The 18,969-nt window shown below is 47.7% G+C and overlaps 1 protein-coding gene across 1 annotated transcript; it reads right to left on the reverse strand.

Annotated features, from left to right (window-relative positions):
• Positions 1-206: 206 nt before the first annotated feature.
• On the reverse strand, positions 207-14,792 carry LOC121321855 (synaptopodin 2-like protein). Its single transcript, XM_041261148.1, has 4 exons — positions 14,369-14,792; positions 9,815-9,966; positions 8,631-9,349; positions 207-2,861 (listed from the first exon to the last, which is right to left on the reverse strand). Exons 1-4 carry the CDS (start codon positions 14,471-14,473, stop codon positions 310-312), a joined length of 3,528 nt encoding a protein of 1,175 aa, XP_041117082.1. The 5' UTR covers positions 14,474-14,792; the 3' UTR covers positions 207-309.
• Between the last annotated feature and the right edge of the window lie 4,177 nt (positions 14,793-18,969).

Raw genomic sequence — 18,969 nt, forward strand, 5'->3', positions numbered from 1 at the left:
AAACCTTAATAATTAACAAGCTGAGCCAAATCATGCACTGAAGAAGCTGACAAGCTGAGCGCCATGTCCTGGATATACTACCCAGTGCACCCTTGTGTGTGTGTGTGTGTGTGCGTGTGTGTGTGTGCGTGTGTGTGTGTGTGTGTGTGGGTGGGTGGGGGGGTGGGGGGGGTAGAGACTGTGTGTGTGTGTGTGTGTGTGTGGGGGGGGGGGGGATTCTCTGTGTGTGTGTGTGGGGGGGGGATTCTCTGTGTGTGTGCGCGCGTGTGTGTGTGCGCGTGTGGGAGACTGTGCCAGTGATGGCCTGACTCAATGGTGCAGGGAGCCCGGCCTCCACACATTGGCTTGATTCCCGATCCTGGAGACTTGGAATCTCCTGGGCACTTGGATTCCCTGGGGGCTGGAGGAGACCACCGCCTTGAAGGCAGGCAGAGGGCTGAGCTCGGGGGCACTCTTGAACTGCTTGGCAGCCTGGAAAGAGGGGTAGAGAGGGGCAGGGGCAGGAGCTGGGGCAGGAGCTAGGGGGGAACTGGTTTGGAACACAAGAGTAGCAGGGAGAGAAGGGGGAGAGAGTGTGGTGGGAATGGGATGAGCAGAAGGAGTGAGTGGGGTGGGAGTGGGATGAGCAGAGGGAGTGAGTGGGGTGGGAGTGGAGTAGACTGGAGGTGGCGGCGAGCAGATATCTGATCGCCAGAGTGGCTCCCCCAGGGTAGTAGCGGAGCGTGGCACAATCACGATGGGCGAGTGTGAGGTGGGCGCGGACATCGGCGTGGGTGTAGAGAAGCGCTTGATCTCATAGACGCGGGCGGCTTTGACCGGGATCTGCCGTGGAGGGGTAAGGGAGCTGCCCAGCATGGGGGCTGCCTGTCGCTGCGTTTGCTGCCGTGAGCTCCCCACACCTCCAAACATGGCCGGGTTGAGCTGGTACGGCTGCCTCTTCATGACATCCAGAGCTCGGATACCCTGTTTCTGGGGAGTGGGTTTCTTCCCACTCCATGTCGGCGGTTGATTAGCCCCGGTCTTGATGCCCTTCTGAGCCCCAGGGGGGCAGGAGGGGGACAGCAGGGGGTTGTAGCCAATGGGAGGCGGGGCACGGATATTTGGGGAGTATTTCCACTGCACAGGGAGGGAGGGAGTGGGAGAGGGGGCGCTTGGTTGCTGTGAGGAGGATCGCTGCTGCTGCTGCTGCCCGGGGGCTCCTCCTCCCACCACAAACCGGTCCATCCGGCTCTGTCGACGCGCGAACAGCTCCGCCCCCTTCCCGCTCATCTGGGGGACCTCAGGGGCCCTCAAGTGGGGCTTGGGGGCTACAGGTGGCGGGGTCCTGTGCTTCTGCGCCTGCATGAAGTTGCAGGCCTCAGCCCCCAGATTCAGCAGGTCCTCCTCAGGGCCAGACTCAAACCCGGCCTCCCCGCCTTTGGGCGGCTTCTCGTCCAGGTTCTGCACCAGGGACAGCAGCGCCGGGTTGGGCGAGTGGCTGGGCTTCTCCTCTGGCAGGCTAAACATTGATTTCCTGGTGCCTCTCCTGCGGGACTCTAGCAGGATCCCAGTGCGGGCCGCGGGGACGGAGATGCGCTGCTCTCGGGAGGCCAAGGCTTCGGAAGAAGAGGACAGGAAAGGGGCAGGGAAGGCTGGGGCTGCAGAGGCAGGGAGAGTGGTGAGAGAGGCGGAGGTGGGGGTGAGGGTAGACGTAGGCGTGAGAGTGGAGGAAGATGGCACAGGCTTGGCAACGTTAACAGCAGGAGCGGAGAGATAGGAAGGGAAGGAGGCTGTCGACATGGGGGGAGGAGAAAAGGGAGTGGGAGAGAGAGGGGAGGTGACCCCCAGGGGGGCTCTAGGAGTCATCAAAGGGAAGGAGGCTGTCGAAATGGGGGGAGGAGAGAAGGGAGTGGGAGGGAGAGGGGAGGTGACCCCCAGGGGTGCTCTAGGAGTCATCGGAGCAGGAGGGGGGGAGAATAATGGGGCTTGTGCAGCGATGGCTGCGGGCCTGGGCGTGATGTAGAGGGAGGAGGTGGAGAGGGAGGGACGGGGGGAGAAGGGCAGGGGCGCAGGGGCAGGCTGCTGGGGGGTGGGGATGGCAGCTTTCTTTCCTGGGTGGAAGACCACGGGAGCTGTGGCACATCGTCCCCCCACAAAGCCAGGGGTGAAGGGGCGGGCGGTCCGGTTGGTTCTGTCCAGCAGAGGGTTGGCAGGCTGCTGGGCCGGCACTGAGAAGGCACCCAGTACAGAGGGATCAGGAGGAGCAGGAGGAGCGGGGGGGGGTGGGGACTTCACCAGATCAGGACACCTGGCTGGGGGGGCGTCTCCATTCATCATACCGAAGCTGGGGGGCAGCTGGGCTGGTGACACGGAGGGAACTGTTGTGGGGGTCCCCCGGTTCCCCTGTGTCCGCTGCTCTCCCTGCCGGGCCGACTCACTGACAGAGTTCTCCTCGGCGCACCTCCTCTGCTGCTGCTTGTACAGCTGCGCCCCCTTCCCCGCGGTGCCGAGCAGGCCCTGCGGGGGTCCCTGCGGAGTCTGGGCGGGGGTCTTCTTCCTCTCCAGGATGTCCAAGTAGTCGCTGTCCCAGACAGGGTCTGCGTCAGGGGCTGCGGAGAAGCCTTCCTCCTCAAACTCAGACTCGCTGGTGGGGAAGGCCCCCTCCCCCTCCTCTTCATCCTCCTCTCCCGCCTCCATGTCCTCCTCGACGCTGCCGAAGCTGATCAGCGTGTACTTCTTGGAGCGCTGCCGGCGCTTCTTGAACATCAGCACGCCCTTGGAGTGTGGGTTGGGTGCGGCAGTGAGCAGCGAGGCGATGGTGCGGCACTTGGAACGGGCTTCCTTCACCTGCTTCTCCTGCACGCTCTCGCTCCGGTGCAGCTCTGCAACAGACAGGACCCACGCTTAACAGACTCCCCTTAATAAACTCCCGGCAAGAATCTCCCGTTATCAAACTCCCCTTAATAAACTCTTGCCATTATACCCCGCTTGAAAAATTCTCCCTGTGCTGTAACAGTAAGACATGACTTATTTTCTTTTAGTAGTCAAAATAAGATGCAATAAACACACGTTCTGGAATTATACTTATTTCAGATTTTCCTTTTACTGCTAAATAACATTTATTTTCATATTGCAAGTTCCTTAGATTGAGATATTTATCCCAAGGATGTCAATAAGATTCCTATTGGAGAGCAGTTTCACCCAGTCCAGGTTTTCCTAAAAGCTTCATTAGCCACAGTGGATAGGTAACAAGCTTGGATGTGTCCGATTAAACTCCTTGTGAAACCAGGAATGGATCAAAGCGCTATGGAATGGGAGTTTTATTTCCAACCCTGTTATTATAAAAGAAGGGGAAAGTGGAAAACTAATAGTTGTCCCATGTTCCTTTTAGTTGATTTTTCTATAATCTTCACCCAGCACACACCCTTATCCTTCTAAAGACATTTTTGCATTTGGCTATAATTCAAAAAACAGCACTCCCCAGCACTACCTCCAGAACGATTAAGGGGCTCTAAAAGGAGACTGATTTAGCACTGTGGTTGGCGCTCCTAAAGCCAGCACTGTTTAAAACATAGTGTACAAAGCTATTAAAAGAGATTTAAACAAACCATCCCATCACTGGGACACTATTCCGTCCGGATGGAGGCAGACAGCTGCCTCAGATTAAGTGTGATGAAAAGGGGTGACAGCAAATCTCATGCGCTATAAATATCTAGCCTTGTGCTGCTGTGGGTTCTCATGCTAGGCGATGCCCGTGTGTTGCAGCTCCTGTTTGTTTAGCATTCTTCCAGCTAAGTTTACTTGTCACTCTGTACAGCAGTTTTGAGGTTTTCTGGTGCTTTTCCCATGCTTATAACACATATATACTGCATCATGGTTTCAACAATAACTGTGCATTCCCATCACTTTATACAAAACGGTTGGGAATGAGAAGAGGCTGTCCAGCCCATCAGAGCTCATCTCTCGTTAGCACACCGCCCTGACTAAGGGGTCCTAATGTAACAGGACAAAACCATATTGGCTGTTCCATGCATTTATTATTATGCTTTCCCCACAGTATACCAGGGTTAACTTCCAGAGGGAGAGAGATTTCTAGAGGAGGAGGAAACAGTGGGCTCCACTCATTCGTCTTAATTTTTATTTTTTTAACAACAGTCTGGAAAAAGTTTGATGCATTAAAAATAGAATTTGAAAAAACAACAAATTCTTTAAACGAGTCCTGAATTAAATAATTGGGATTCGGGTTCAGCCCATGTCCTGGCATGTATTCTTTACACACATCAATGATACATTTAAGTTGGAAAATGATATGTTTAATACAAAAAACTCATATAAATGACAGTAATGCATTGATAAGGTACTGTGGAGTTCAACATTTTACTACAGGGACAGAGGACTCCACAAGCCCACATTGAATACCAAGTGTGATTTATTAAAGTACAGTACAGTACATGGCCAAACCATGAATGAACTATTATAAGCAATGAAGAAATCATTATGTGTGAGGCAATCCACAGCAACTTCACAGATGTTTTCAGAACATATTATAGATAATAATAATAATAATAATAATAATAATAATAATAATAATAATAATAATAATAATAATATTATTATTATTATTATTATTATTATTATTATTATTATTATTATTATTATTATTTGAGCATACCCTATGAACCTAGTTTTAACCACAATGGCAAGAATTATCCAGCCCTCCAAATCACTTACTGCTGATATCCCATGGCAAAGGCACAGTAAACTGTAGTAAAGCAGAGGCAAGCACTGTCACTAGCACCACAGATGATGGATACAACTGTACCAACCTGCAGTAAACTACAGTAAACTAACAGTATTCTCACAGACAAACTGCAAAAAACATCTGTGCCCAAATTGAAACTTGTAATCACTATCAAAAACTGCTCTGACACTCCTAGTTTCATTCCCAGTTAAATAGTTCCTGGCCGGTCAGTCCACAATGAAACAGTCATCTCTTAGACCTTTCCATTCATCCTGCCTGCTACAGAGATCACTGGAACCACATTGCCATGAAAACACCAACAGCATTAGCTCTTCTTTACCTCGGAGCCGGTCGCTACAGTACCTGCGTAGACGGTCTCTCCTCTTGCATCGTAGTCCTTGTGAAGGAATCCTGGTCCCTGCATACTGTGGAGCCCCAGCCTACCTATAACCTGACCGGAGTGAGGCCAGCATAGCGTAGCGGAGGCAGCCAAAGACTCCAGAGACACCACGCAGCCTTTTAAAGCCCCTTTGTCTGCCCTTCCTCTGTCTCCACTAATGCATGATGTCACTGCAGGGCTATTTTTACCAGGGTACTTAGCCTGGGACCACCGCAGGGTGAGAGACAGGGACAGGCAGGGCACACCTGTCTGCCTGGGACACTGACCTCCCTCCAACCGGAAAACAGCACTCTACTCTATCCTTCTCTGAGCAGACTCTCCCTCTCGCACTCTCTTTAAGCAACAGAGGCAGGAATGGCGTCAGGGAGTGCTGTCAGTGACTCTCCAGTTCTAATAATCCAGCTCCACTCTCCTCACAACCTGCCTGGCTGCTCCCAGAATCCAATGAAAGAATGACGAATTGCACTGTTCCTAATTACACTGCCTAATACCCCAAATTCAGCTGTTTGGAATTGAGGTTTGAACACACGTTCCTCTCCATGTGTTACATAAACAGCATACACCATAAACACACACAGATTGCCGCTGGGCTTACTTCACCCTGTAACAGATCCCTAAACAACCCTTCAGGAGTCGTCCGGGGTTCTCGGCTCCAGCCTGATTCCCTGTGAACGATGTATGGGATTGTAGTCTGTAGAAGGAGGAGTGTGATGAAAGTTTGTAGAAGCTCAGGTTCAGAGCTCACCCTGCAGTGTGTATGATCAGGCCACAAGAGCCCACGTTTCGATGGAAGACCCTAAACTTTTTCTTTAAATGACTTGCAAGTGAGATCCCCCATCCCCAGGCAGGGCTGATGTGAGTTTCTAACCCTGCTACAAGTGTTCCACAGCCCTGAGCAGCATTTAAACAAACCCATTACTTCATCTTTGCTGTGTGACATGGTGTATCACATCAATATATATTTCAACATATACTGAAATATTATCCTGGTTGTCTGGGTATTTTTTATTCAACCATATGGATCATAATATGCACAGGGAAATACATTTCCCTCAATATGCCATTCATTTAATTCACAGCTTTGTTACAAGAGGAGGGATTGTGAACTGACCAGACCTACCTACGTTAGGTAGAGAAATCCTCTTTCTCCTGGTGAACGCCCCCAAGTAAAAATCGAGGAATGCATTCCCCATCTGACCCGTGAGAGACACAAGGAAGGAGACACTTCTTCACACAGAGTGGGTAGTGTGTATGGAATGGGTTACCTAGGCATGTTGAGGCAGAAAAGTTCTGACATCAATCAGCTACTAGGAACCATGTTATGTTCTATTATGTCTGAACAAAAACATCACCCAATCAGGATTATATGTTGAACACACATCACTGCGTTCTGGACACGATGGGACACGGCAAGGGCAAAGCAAAGCGCTCTTTATAAACAGTGCAAGGGGCTCTGGAACACCTTCGTCATTGCACTGGTCTCCATATCACCGTCATTTTGGGGAATCATATGGTTACCTAACAGAACTACAACTCCCAGAATGCCATTCTGGAACAGAAGTCTATCTCTGGGCTTTTAAAGCAAATACCGTACACCCTACTTCATTATCGTGGGCATTCGTCTGAGCTCATAATCGCAGGCTTGCTATTTAGTACTGGACAATACACCAGACAACAGGCTTACTATACGTACTTCATCAACGCTAGCATTGACGCTGTCTAATTTTAAGTCAGAAGGTTCGGATATAAACAGGTTTATTTAGAGCATAGTGTTTTTCCCAAACCGTTTAAGAGTAAAACTTTTTAAAATAAATAGCTATCCAGTAATGCTAAACTTAACCGTACTGGATTCTGCAGAGGCCTCAGCTTGAAGGACGTCTTTTTAAAACTCCACTGAATCAGCATCTGTTTGTTTGCTTGTTTGTAGCATGCAAGTCCCTACAGGCCTGGGAAGGAGGGTATAGTTTGCATTAACACAGGGATGGAAATAAGACTCCTATTGCATAGCAGTTTTACCCATTCCAGGTTTTATTACGAGCTTGATTAGCACCAGTGTATAGGTAACAAGCTGAGGTGTCTTATTAAACTCCTAGTAAAACCAAGACCGGGAGTAAGGAGAGTCTTACTTCCATCCTTGTACCAGCCAGCACCATGGCTTGTGCACAGCTGTGCTTCCTGCATGCCCCCTATCCCAGTGAATCAAGGGGCTTGCTGTGTGTGTTTAAAAGTGATCGGCGTCGACATCTAATCAAGCTGGGAGTGTATTTCTGTATTGCTGTGTCATTAAAACTAAATAAAAACAGTCAAAAAACTGATATTTCTGTAGATTGCGTTGTGGGTTAAATGTTTCGAACACTGAGTGCGAGAGCGACGCTCTCCATGACATTAGAAGCTTAGCTGCTGCTAATAGGTTCCAATGGGGACCTGACTCAGAATATTAGTCAGTGTGTCGGTGAGTGATAGGGATGAATCAGTGTTGGACAGTCACTATTTATAGAAGGAGGGCTCTGTGGAGGGAGGGAGGGAGTGTGGCAGAGTGAAAAAGAGAGCGAGGGAGAGATAGAGAGAAGGCAAAGGGAGATGGAGGGAGGGAGGAAGGAAAGAAAGAGGAGAGAGGGTGGGAAAGGGAGGGAAGGAGGGAGAGAGGGTGAGATGAAGGGAGAGGGTTATGTAGAGGAGGGAGGGAGAGCAGATGTCACAAGTAGAATCTGATAGCGGACAGCAACTGGAAATGCCTTTCGTAGTCCTGAGCTGAAGTACTTGTGTTATCTGGCTGATTCACACAGCAATATATAGCTCTGTGCTCACCACCCCTGATATCCTTTCATTGCCATGTTGCTGTCTCAACTAACATGCCTGTGATGAGACAGCTCTCACATTCAATCACAAATATATTGTTAAAACTGCTGCTTCAAACTGCGTGTAATCTACAGAAAGATATAGCACAGCTTTATTCTGAACAGGACAGCCAAAGAAAGTGTTGCTAATGCTAAACTGGTTTTAAAAAGCCTTGGGGTTAGCACTCCTATTAAACTAGGCTATACTCCTTTAAAGGGAATGTCAGTCTAGCTTTATTATAGGGGCACTTAGTTTACTGACTGTTAACAACTAGCTTAATGACTGAAAAAGAATAGGATAAAAAAAAAGAAACTAAATCAGAGGAGGCACCCCCTCCTCTCCCTCCCCTCCTGTCCTTTCATCTATCAAGTATACACACTGCGACACGGGTGCGTGCGATTGTGCTGACGGGCTACTTTTGGGATGCATAATAAGATCAATTGATGATGGACCACTTTGTTAAAAGACCAAATTTAAATGCGATAGGGAGAGTGTGTACTGCATTCATCATATAAAATACATGGTGATCTACAGTGAGCTATGTGGTTGTGTGTTTGGTCTTCTATTATGATAGGATATATGTAATGTAAAGAAAGTATTATGATTCATAGACACATAATGAATCGTTATACCGCTATTTTATACCTACAGAGTGATTAGAGACTGACTTACTGGCTTGCCTGGCCTTGTCCCTGTAGCTGGTGGTCAACTCTTCATCCACTGGCCTGTCCACTGGACCCACCATGGGTATAAGCTGACCGCTGGAGAACAGCAGTCGCGAGGCGTCCTTGGCTCTCTCTGGGGAGACAAGCGGCACGGAGGGGGGCTCCTGGAACCCACTGTCCACCTCGGCAGCCCCCTGCCTGTCACTTGGGTAAGAGAGAGCCTCTCCCAGGCTGGCCTCCTCCTCCTCCTCTGGCCGAGGCTGGAACAGGATCTCTCTGCGGGCCACTCCAGGGGCCGCATCCTGAGGCTGTGTGAGCCCGGGTAGGGTCGTGTGGGGGTGCGCGTCGGACGTGCTGTCGTAACTGCTCATCTCGGAGACCTCCTCGGGCGAGGCACGGCCGGAGGGCTTGCCAGGGGTAGCGCTTGGGCTACGGCGTTTTGGCCGGCGCTGTTTCACGAGCGCTGTGTCTCCGTCACTGTCTGTCTCGCCGTAGTAAGCCTCGCTGTCCGGGGGAGAGGTCAAGCAGTCCCTGTGGGGGTCCAGAGTACGAATCATGCACTCCCCCCCTGTGGGGGACATCACAGCGCTGCGGTCTGGTTGCCTGGCGGCGGCAGGCTTGGTTACCGGGGGTGACAGGGTGCGCAGGGCCGCGCGGTATTCCCTGTCGATGCGCGGAGAGGGGGAGCGGGTGAGGAGGACCACTGACTGGAAACCAGCTGGAGACCTGCGGAGCAGGGGAGGAGATGTTTATACAGGGCTTACACTGCAGGGGGTGCAGTTTCTTATTGATGCACCCTCTCTCTCTCATGTTTCTCATTCCCACTCTGTTTCCCTCAGTTTCTCTCTCACCCTCACTCTTTCTGTCACACTACAAGTAAACGCTTAATACCATCATCACACATGTTAAACACTGTAAAATGCTGAATGCATTTTCTGAAACATTATTTACTGGTACCTGACTGACGCATTAGAAAAAAATTGTAAAATATTGCAAACCGTGAAGGGCTCTTATAAGTAAAATACAGGACTTGTACAATTGACTGTCAACACAGACTAACCATAATTTAACCAAATGAGGGAATTCTAAAACATGAAATATGGAGGGAGCGCTGTATTACACAGAGCCTTGTTTATATGGAAATCAAATTAATCGATCAATAAAGCGATGGATAGCACAGTGAGCCCGTACCTCCTGACACGGATGCGCAGAGTCCCAGGGGCGGAGTCAATGAGGGTCATGGCCTGGGCGTGGGACAGCCCCCCGCACATCTTCTCGTTGATTGACAGCAGCTCATCTCCCTCTTGCAGCCCTGCTCGGCACGCCTTGCTGCGCTTGCGAACCTGTGACAGCAGGGGGAGACAGAGAGGCTGGTTTAAAGAGAGGAATAAAAACTATTTTACTGGAATAAAGCTAGCATTGCAATCAGAGGAACTCCTTTTGCCAATTTTAATGTTGTTTAAATTTTATATATATATATATATATAATATATATATATATATATATATATATATATATATATATATATATATATATATATATATATATATATATACTATATCCCACTCAGATCTAACCACTAGACCACACTGCCTCTTCTCTCTCCTAAATCCTCAGCTCTAACCACTAGACCACATTGCCTCTTCTCTCTCCCAGTCCCTCAGCTCTATCCACTAGACCACACTGCCTCTCTCTCTCTCAAATCCTCAGCTCTAACCACTAGACCACACTGCCTCCCTCAGCTCTAACCACTAGACCACACTGCCTCTCTCAGCTCTAACACTAGATCACACTGCCACTTCAGTATTTATGAGGCCTGCTTCTCAGAGCCTCTCTCTAGACGTGTTGATCTAATTTTAACTGCGGTCAGAGCATCACAGCTCTCCCGGTTCATTCTCTATATCTAGCATAAAGTGCATTCAGCAGCAATACCAGTGATGAGCAGAAATACATCATCATTTCCCATTAAAAGCGACTTGACAGTCATTAAATACACATCCAGGGCATTTTGTTTAAAGGTCCCCTACTATGTCTTGGGTCTATTTGACCAGACACTGGTTTCCATTTACCTGAAATGTTCCTTTTTCCCCTTATAATGATTGATGACTTTCCCAAGGTTGTGGCCACAAACTTATTTTTGTATACAAACATCTATTTAGCTTTGTATGCAGGAAGAAAATAAAATGCTTTAATTTCTTCATCTTCTCCTTCTTCTTATTCTTCTTCTTCTGTCTGGAAATGTCTGCACTTGTCTGTTGAGGTGTTCATAAACAAGGTTTATATAAATCTCTACAAGGCAGAGGCTAGTAGAGGCTCATTGTCTCTGCCAGTAACAGCATCTCTCTGATAAAGCGGATCGAAAGGGCACCGTGTTTAACAGCTGCGTTAGCACTGATCAGTCCCAGTAAACTGCTTCAAGAGGTTTCATTGTTACCCTTATAAAAGGTCACCCTAGTAAAAGCACTGTAATTTGTAATAAAGCACAGTGAAAGAGTGGTAAAGAATAGGTTAGCATTGTGAAGCTCAGAGAGCTAGTACAGCATATTAAAAAACAAACAACAACGACCGTGCAGATGTACTGCTGTAAACTTGAATAACGGTGCTCTTGAAATAGGGAATGTCTCTGCTGCTCTCGCTCTGTTCCCAGTAAACAGGTCTGGCAGTGCCAAGGTGACACTGACACACACCACTCGCCCCTCATGCCTCCTTCCCTGCACCAGCAGGCCAAGAAAACCAGCTCCTCATCCTCTCTGACACACAATAGAGGAGCCGCTGCAGTACAGTTAAAACTGCAGATTTACCACACTCTTCAGCTGTTCTATACCAGGGCTGGCCTCACTGCACCGTTCCGGGTTTCAGAACTCCCCTCAGTGAAGTCTGTCATTACTGAAATGATCAGGAGCCAGGAGTCTGAGCAGGTTTGAAACTCACACCAACCCTGCTGCACCGTCCTGGGTTTCAGAACTCGCCTCAGTGGAGTCTATCATTACCGAAATGATTAGGAGCCAGGAAAGAGACAAGGGGAGGGAGAGAGAGTGACAGACCGGCATCCCAGGCAACACAAGACAATGGAATTCTAAATGATTAAACCACAACAGATAAAGTACGTTAATATCAGCTTTTCGTCTTTAGGTTTAATGACTTGTAATATGTACCTAAGTGTTTGGTGGCTCCTCTAACCAAGTTGAGACTAGACAAAGCAAAGAGCCTTGATTCAGTCACCTTGGCCTGTCTCCTAGTTTTAATCCCTGGAATAAACATTCCTGGAGTGGGAACAGCAAGCGCGCCTCTCCACTTCAGTTATCTCTGCTGCCTGAATGTGATTATTCTCTAAATTGAAACAACCTAGGAATGAACGGGCGGCCTCGTTAAAAAAATAAATAATAACTCGTACAACTGTGTTGTAACTTTCTTAAAATTCTTACAATGTTTTATGAAAACAAATAATACAACACTTAACTGTATGCAAAAAAATATATAAGTTTACTGCAGTGTAGCTTGGCAAATGCATGGCAAAAGGTATTGAAAGTACAGCAAAGGCACAGAAATGAAAACCGCAGACAAGGTGAAATCCCAGTTAACCACAAGGGATGGAAAGTGAGCATGCAGTTCAAGCACAGAGCAAGAATATGCATGATTACCAGCGCAGTACCCTATGGGAAACTGGTATAAGGGGAGCTGCAGTTATCCTAGGCAGAGAGGAGCAGAGAATGATGAAAACGGAGAGACTGGGATGATCCAGGGTGGTGACCCTTACAGCTTCGTGCTCCTCAGGGTTCAGACTGACTGGCCCTCGCCTATTGATAGCACTGCTGACCTGCTACCAGGAAAGGGTTCTCACTCCACTGTAGCAGCTAATCCTTCTTTGACCTTAAGAGAAACAGTGAGACAAGCCTGTGGTGAGAATCAGCACTCCAGAATAGAGATCGGTGATTCTGAACACTGCGATAGAGTGCGTGCGACTGTGTGTGTCACTGTATGAGACTACGTTTGTAAGTGTGTGTGTGACTGAGCCTATGTGTCAGTGTTTGTGCTGTGTCTGTCAGTGCAATGCATGTGCTGTATATATAAATAGGATATGCCTAATGGTGGGAGGGGGCGTGGTGGAATTCTGATAAATATTTCAAGAGCAAAGGAAGCCAAATAACTGACGATGTGATGAAATCCTGAGGGAATAGCCGTCTCTCCCGGGAGAGGATCTGAGGGTTCTGCCTCGTGCCATCTCCTCCTCCCACAACTGCCTTGAGTGCATTATGAGAACTCATATGTGAGAACGCACTGTAGAATGAGTTGCAGGTTGCTTGGGAGATGCACATTAAACTACTGTGGTCCAGAAAGGGGGTGTAGTTGGGCTCAGTGTTGAGAGAGAGAGAGAGAGAGAGATCCTTCAAGATGGCCAGAAAAGTGAACTTCTCATAGGGTAGGGTGCACACTAAAGTCTTGGGAATCGGTCCTGAACGTTTCCATCAGCAGCAGCAGAGTGATATCAACACGATTTGAAGCGGACAGGACCAGTTTGGTTCTAGCAGGTGTTAAGAATGTTTTTTCATTTTAAAATAGAGCTCCAGGATAAACTGTAGCAGTCAGTTGTGAGGGAGGCATTCGGTCAGGAGTGATCCTGAGGTCAGGACAGCCGAGTGCAGTGTGGGAAGATGACCCCCATGACTCCCCCTGACCCCTAGGGTCTGACAGCGGCTGAAGTTCAAAGTCCGCGCTTTCCAAGACACTCCTAGATGGTAAATGGAAACTGCAGCAGCACTGCTCATAAAACAGCTGATCACTGTCCCCGCGGCAATAAGGGAAACGGCAAAGGTGTCAAAGTCAGATCATCCGAGCGAGAGGACAACTAGGAGTGACACTTGTGATTTTCCATTAAAATGCCTGTCAGTTTTTTTATGTTTGTTTATTACAATAATGGACTAGATAAAGAGAAATAAGCTGACAAATTTGGGTCACCATCTCAATTTTTTTTCCTCCTTCTGGTATGTTCTGCCAATGTCACCTTCTGCTCGTTCTCTTTGAACGAAAGTGTCCCGGACAGATTTTAATGGGGGGTCATTCAGTGCAAACAAGCTTCTGATATCATACATCACATTGTTCGCGGTCTGTGGAATATCAATCAAATCTGTCTGACATACAACCATAATTAACACAGGGAGGAGGGAACATGTTTTACAATTACGTCCTTATCCAGTTATAGCAAGCATAACTGTATGAAACTAAAGTTACTCCTATGCATACAATTAATTTTCAACTGATTACCACTTTGAGAAATAAAACTTTCAGTCCAGTTCTGAACTATGAGGTATTTCACCTCTGTGTAACCCGAGGATGAGTGTCCCACCTTGAATTCAGGTCTCTTTATGCCAAGACAGAATTGTAGTTGTGTCACCTACTGCCACAGCTATAATAAAAAAAAATATGAGCGTGCTACTCTAATCTCCAGCTGTGCAATGTGCTGCTGCATATTACCAAACGCAGCGGTTTTATCATGTGTCCTTCACTGTGAATGTAAAAGGTGCGTATAGAACATACATGGACAGGCCTCTAGAAGAAGGCTGGTTACACCGTACTATAGACAAGCACTTAAAAAAATAAGATTCCTGCCCCCAGACTCTTCGTAATTCATATTTCAACACTAAACCTCATCCAGACATGCAAACACGGCTGGCTCATGCAGCCCACTTGCCCCCCTCCCTTCCCTACCTCCCCCTCCTCCTCTCCCCCAGCCTCGATCCCTTTACCTTGGCCACCTGGAGGGGCTTGCTGTGCTCGGCGCCTCCTAGCAGACGAAACCCCCACGGCGCTCCCCCGGACAGGGAGATCACAACCTGCTCCTCCGTCACCATGACACACTTCTCTGGTTCTCTCTACTTTTCTTCTTTCCAAAACCTCTCTTTATCTCTCTTTTTCAGTCTTTCTCTTTCCGTCTTGCTGTCTCTCTGTCAGCCTCACTCCTCTCATGCCATGCTTGGTCAGTATCTGGCTTTTCAGAGCCAGTCGTTCCCCTTGGTTCTAGCTCGGTGCGGCCGCAGTGCACCGTCCTGAACGCTGGACTGAGCACAGCGACACTGACAGACTGACCGACCGACCGGCTGTTTCTCTGCCTGAGAAGTCAGGCTTGGAAAGTTCAGAAAGAGAAGGACACAGTGTGCTGCTGGCTATGATTAGGAATGCAGTGAAGCTCCAGAGGAGGCAGGGGGGAGTTAGGTTAATGCCACACTTGTCCTGTCAATCTGAGCTGGCACTGTCAGGGGACGGTGTTATCAGCACCCAAAAATAGCCCTCCCCAGCGGAGCTGTGCCTGATCTCCTCTAAACCTGCAGCTGAGAGGCCAGCAGGGTATTTTTAGGGACTGGTGACTGACTCAAGTGCTAGACAGGCACGCAAAGGGGCAGTCAAGCGCACCTCTACCAGGTTGCTGGAAAGCTTCTCTGGGTCTAGCAGTGGCCTCTACTCACTCGCAAGTCAATTAAAGAATTTGTTCTTCAAAGTTTAGTTTTGATCCAGTTTGGTGTTTATCAAACTTCTCTAAAGTGCTAGTTAAGAAACAAAGAGTGTTGAAAAGTTTCATGAATACCAAACACCAAACGGTATTTTATTAAGCAGAATATGACAAAGGTTGAATTTCCATTGTATTTACAAAGCAGGATCTCAGCTCATGCTTTCTTCTTCTTCTTGTTTAGATTCACTTTATATTATTTCCTTATTTTTTTATTTTTTTACCCACATTTATTAATCTAATAACAGCCCTTCACCAAAGCAGCAAACGAAACATTTCCTCGGTCCTTCAGTTATCTGGACACTACAGCCAGGATATAATCTGCTATTTTAAAGAACAAACTGAAGCAAAGGGTTGCAGCTTGTGGTGCCATCTGTATGAATCAGTCTATAGAAAGTAAAGCCACGGTTTGCGATGATGATAATGTTGAAATGAGAAATATTGATCAACTATCCTGAGTCTCACGCACGCTCCAGACCTCCGGGTCACAAGAGGGCGCTCTGCTTGACACATTCTCCTCTGTTTAAGAATGAGCTGTTGTTTTGCTAACTAAGTTATTTAAAGAGTAATAGTCAGATGGTTTTAAAAAATAAAATAAAATAAATACAGTAGGAACAGCTGACTGTTTAACAGCAGACTAATTTGGACGAGAGACTAAACCATTAAAAAAAAAAAAAAAAAAAAAAAAAACAGAGATCTAGAATCCCCGGGAAACATTTGCTTCCGAGTGAAAATTCTGTACCAGAAGCAATGTTTCTGTTTATAGGGGGCTATATAAAAAAAGTATTAAAAGATTTAAAAAAAAAAAAGATATTTCAAAGGATTAGAGTCTAAAATATGGCAATTTTGCCTACAAGCGACAGCCAAAAATGATATATTTACTATGGAAGAGTTTCACCTGTAAGGGAATTACCTCCTAGGATATATTTTTAAGAAACTAACTTGTCTTATTTGCACATGTGTATTGAATTCCACTTGGACAGTTTTGCTCATTTTAACGTTTCTTAGGCATACTGTTTTGCTGATGACATGCCTCAAGTTTTATTTTGAAAAAGTCAAGCGGCTTATCCTTCAGTCCAGGATGTCTTGTCTCCAAATGGTGTCGCAGTTTGCAAGGCTTCAAGCTGTCATTAGCCACTTTTTAAGTAACTTTCTTCATATTTCCAAACTTTTTTTTCTCGATGATACACCTCCACAACTGCTCTGTGTTTTTTCACGCACCAAAAACCGATCCATTTCAAGTACTGCAAAGGTGTACAATGGGAGAGAACACAACTGCCACTGATTCTTATAATAATAATCATAATAATCATAATCATTATTATTATTATTATTATTATTATTATTATTAAACATAAAATTGCCTGTGATTGGGTCTCTGCTTTGTTAAGCGTGGTTTTCCAAACTAAATAAGTACCGGTGTAGTGTTAGAAAGTGGTACGTCATCAGAATGTGGTATGCATACCAAAACTTGACCCATGTAATGTCAGAAAGTGGTACGCTGCCACATTTGGTACAGATGCAATCATGGGCATTTTCCTCTTGTCATACAGAGGGACATTCACAATTAATTATACTTTTTTTGGCAAACAAACTGGATACAGACAATCAATTTCTCTAAAAAGATTACAAAAAAAAAACAATTCACGAAGAACAAGACAAAATTAGAAGTGCACCACAAAGTTGCACAAGTAAAAAAAAAATTCAAGACCCAATGTATTGCATATGATAAATATTTTTACAGGGTTTTCTTGATGCTGGAAAAATATGACAAATCACATTAACAATGATGTAGAAGACTGGAAAATATTGTGGTGAACCGCCGTTCCAGCCGGCTGCGGTTTCTCACAGGCGGAGGTGGGACGCGAACCCGAGTCCTGATCGCAGGAGTTAGTAGCAGGTCTTCAAATTTGATTGCTTCAGCTTGCAGCCCTGACCCCAACCCTCATGCACAGTACAAGCTGATAAATTAAACTTAAAAAGATATAAAAGACAGAAAAGCACAACGTACCAGACTTGAATGGGCGCTTCCCTGCTTTCTCAGCGGAAGCTGTTTAAGCAGTGCACTGTTTTCCACTTTTACCGCGGACCTGAAAATAACACTACACCTGTACCAGGCTAAGAACATAAAAACAAAGACATTGCGAGTTTGTAAAATTCACATTTAAAATTGATAATTCTAACTTTATTTAGATGATCATTTTTTCTGCTATTGCTTTAATTACTATATTATTAAACGTTCACCACGCCCCCTAGAAAGTTTCACAAGCATTGCGTTTATGAAGCTTGCCTTGTTTAATTCAAATACATTTAAAAGCTACAACAACTCACTGCCAACACAGCAAGCGTGCGCGGTTCCACTGTACTTGTTTATAATTCATAAGTACTGGATATAATTCTGACATATACAGTGCAATTAAATAAATAAATAAATAAATAAGGAACAGCTTTTAAAACCATTTCACATTGTGTCTGAGTGTAGTCGTGTGTAGAAGGCAGTGAAGAAATAAACTTGTTTTTGAGTAGGATAGCGTCCTCTGGCTTTGATGAGCGACGTGCTTCTATCGTCTATTTAAACATTTAATAATTTGAAGAATCCGCGACCTCTTATTGTAGGTACACTTTACAGTAATACTCCGTGTGTCAGAGTGCAATATCCCGGTGCTCCGTGTGTCAGAGTGAACCGGCAGCATCCCGGTGCGCTCCCTGTGTCAGAGTGAACCGGCAGCATCCCGGTGCGCTCCGTGTGTCAGAGTGAACCGGCAGCATCCCGGTGCGCTCCGTGTGTCAGAGTGAACCGGCAGCATCCCGGTGCGCTCCCTGTGTCAGAGTGAACCGGCAGCATCCCGGTGCGCTCCGTGTGTCAGAGTGAACCGGCAGCATCCCGGTGCGCTCCGTGTGTCAGAGTGAACCGGCAGCATCCCGGTGCGCTCCCTGTGTCAGAGTGAACCGGCAGCATCCCGGTGCGCTCCCTGTGTCAGAGTGAACCGGCAGCATCCCGGTGCGCTCCGTGTGTCAGAGTGAACCGGCAGCATCCCGGTGCGCTCCGTGTGTCAGAGTGAACCGGCAGCATCCCGGTGCGCTCCGTGTGTCAGAGTGAACCGGCAGCATCCCGGTGCGCTCCGTGTGTCAGAGTGAACCGGCAGCATCCCGGTGCGCTCCGTGTGTCAGAGTGAACCGGCAGCATCCCGGTGCGCTCCCTGTGTCAGAGTGAACCGGCAGCATCCCGGTGCGCTCCGTGTGTCAGAGTGAACCGGCAGCATCCCGGTGCGCTCCGTGTGTCAGAGTGAACCGGCAGCATCCCGGTGCGCTCCGTGTGTCAGAGTGAACCGGCAGCATCCCGGTGCGCTCCGTGTGTCAGAGTGAACCGGCAGCATCCCGGTGCGCTCCCTGTGTCAGAGTGAACCGGCAGCATCCCGGTGCGCTCCCTGTGTCAGAGTGAACCGGCAGCATCCCGGTGCGCTCCGTGTGTCAGAGTGAACCGGCAGCATCCCGGTGCGCTCCCTGTGTCAGAGTGAACCGGCAGCATCCCGGTGCGCTCCCTGTGTCAGAGTGAACCGGCAGCATCCCGGTGCGCTCCCTGTGTCAGAGTGAACCGGCAGCATCCCGGTGCGCTCCGTGTGTCAGAGTGAACCGGCAGCATCCCGGTGCGCTCCCTGTGTCAGAGTGAACCGGCAGCATCCCGGTGCGCTCCGTGTGTCAGAGTGAACCGGCAGCATCCCGGTGCGCTCCGTGTGTCAGAGTGAACCGGCAGCATCCCGGTGCGCTCCGTGTGTCAGAGTGAACCGGCAGCATCCCGGTGCAGACGTGGCAGACGGTGACGCCATTTCCGGTGGCTGTATC

This window comes from Polyodon spathula, chromosome 10 (genome assembly GCF_017654505.1).
Source record: "Polyodon spathula isolate WHYD16114869_AA chromosome 10, ASM1765450v1, whole genome shotgun sequence".
In the NCBI taxonomy this organism is placed as follows: Eukaryota; Metazoa; Chordata; class Actinopteri; order Acipenseriformes; family Polyodontidae; genus Polyodon; species Polyodon spathula.

Coding starts and splice junctions, on each gene's coding strand:
- LOC121321855 (XM_041261148.1), bottom strand. CDS start 14,473: ATGGTGACGGAGGAGCAGGTTGTGATCTCCCTGTCCGGGGGAGCGCCG. Junction 9,350..9,814: donor CTGCGCATCCGTGTCAGGAG/GTACGGGCTCAC, acceptor CCTGCTCCGCAG/GTCTCCAGCTGGTTTCCAGT. Junction 2,862..8,630: donor GGACAAGGCCAGGCAAGCCA/GTAAGTCAGTCT, acceptor TGTCTGTTGCAG/AGCTGCACCGGAGCGAGAGC.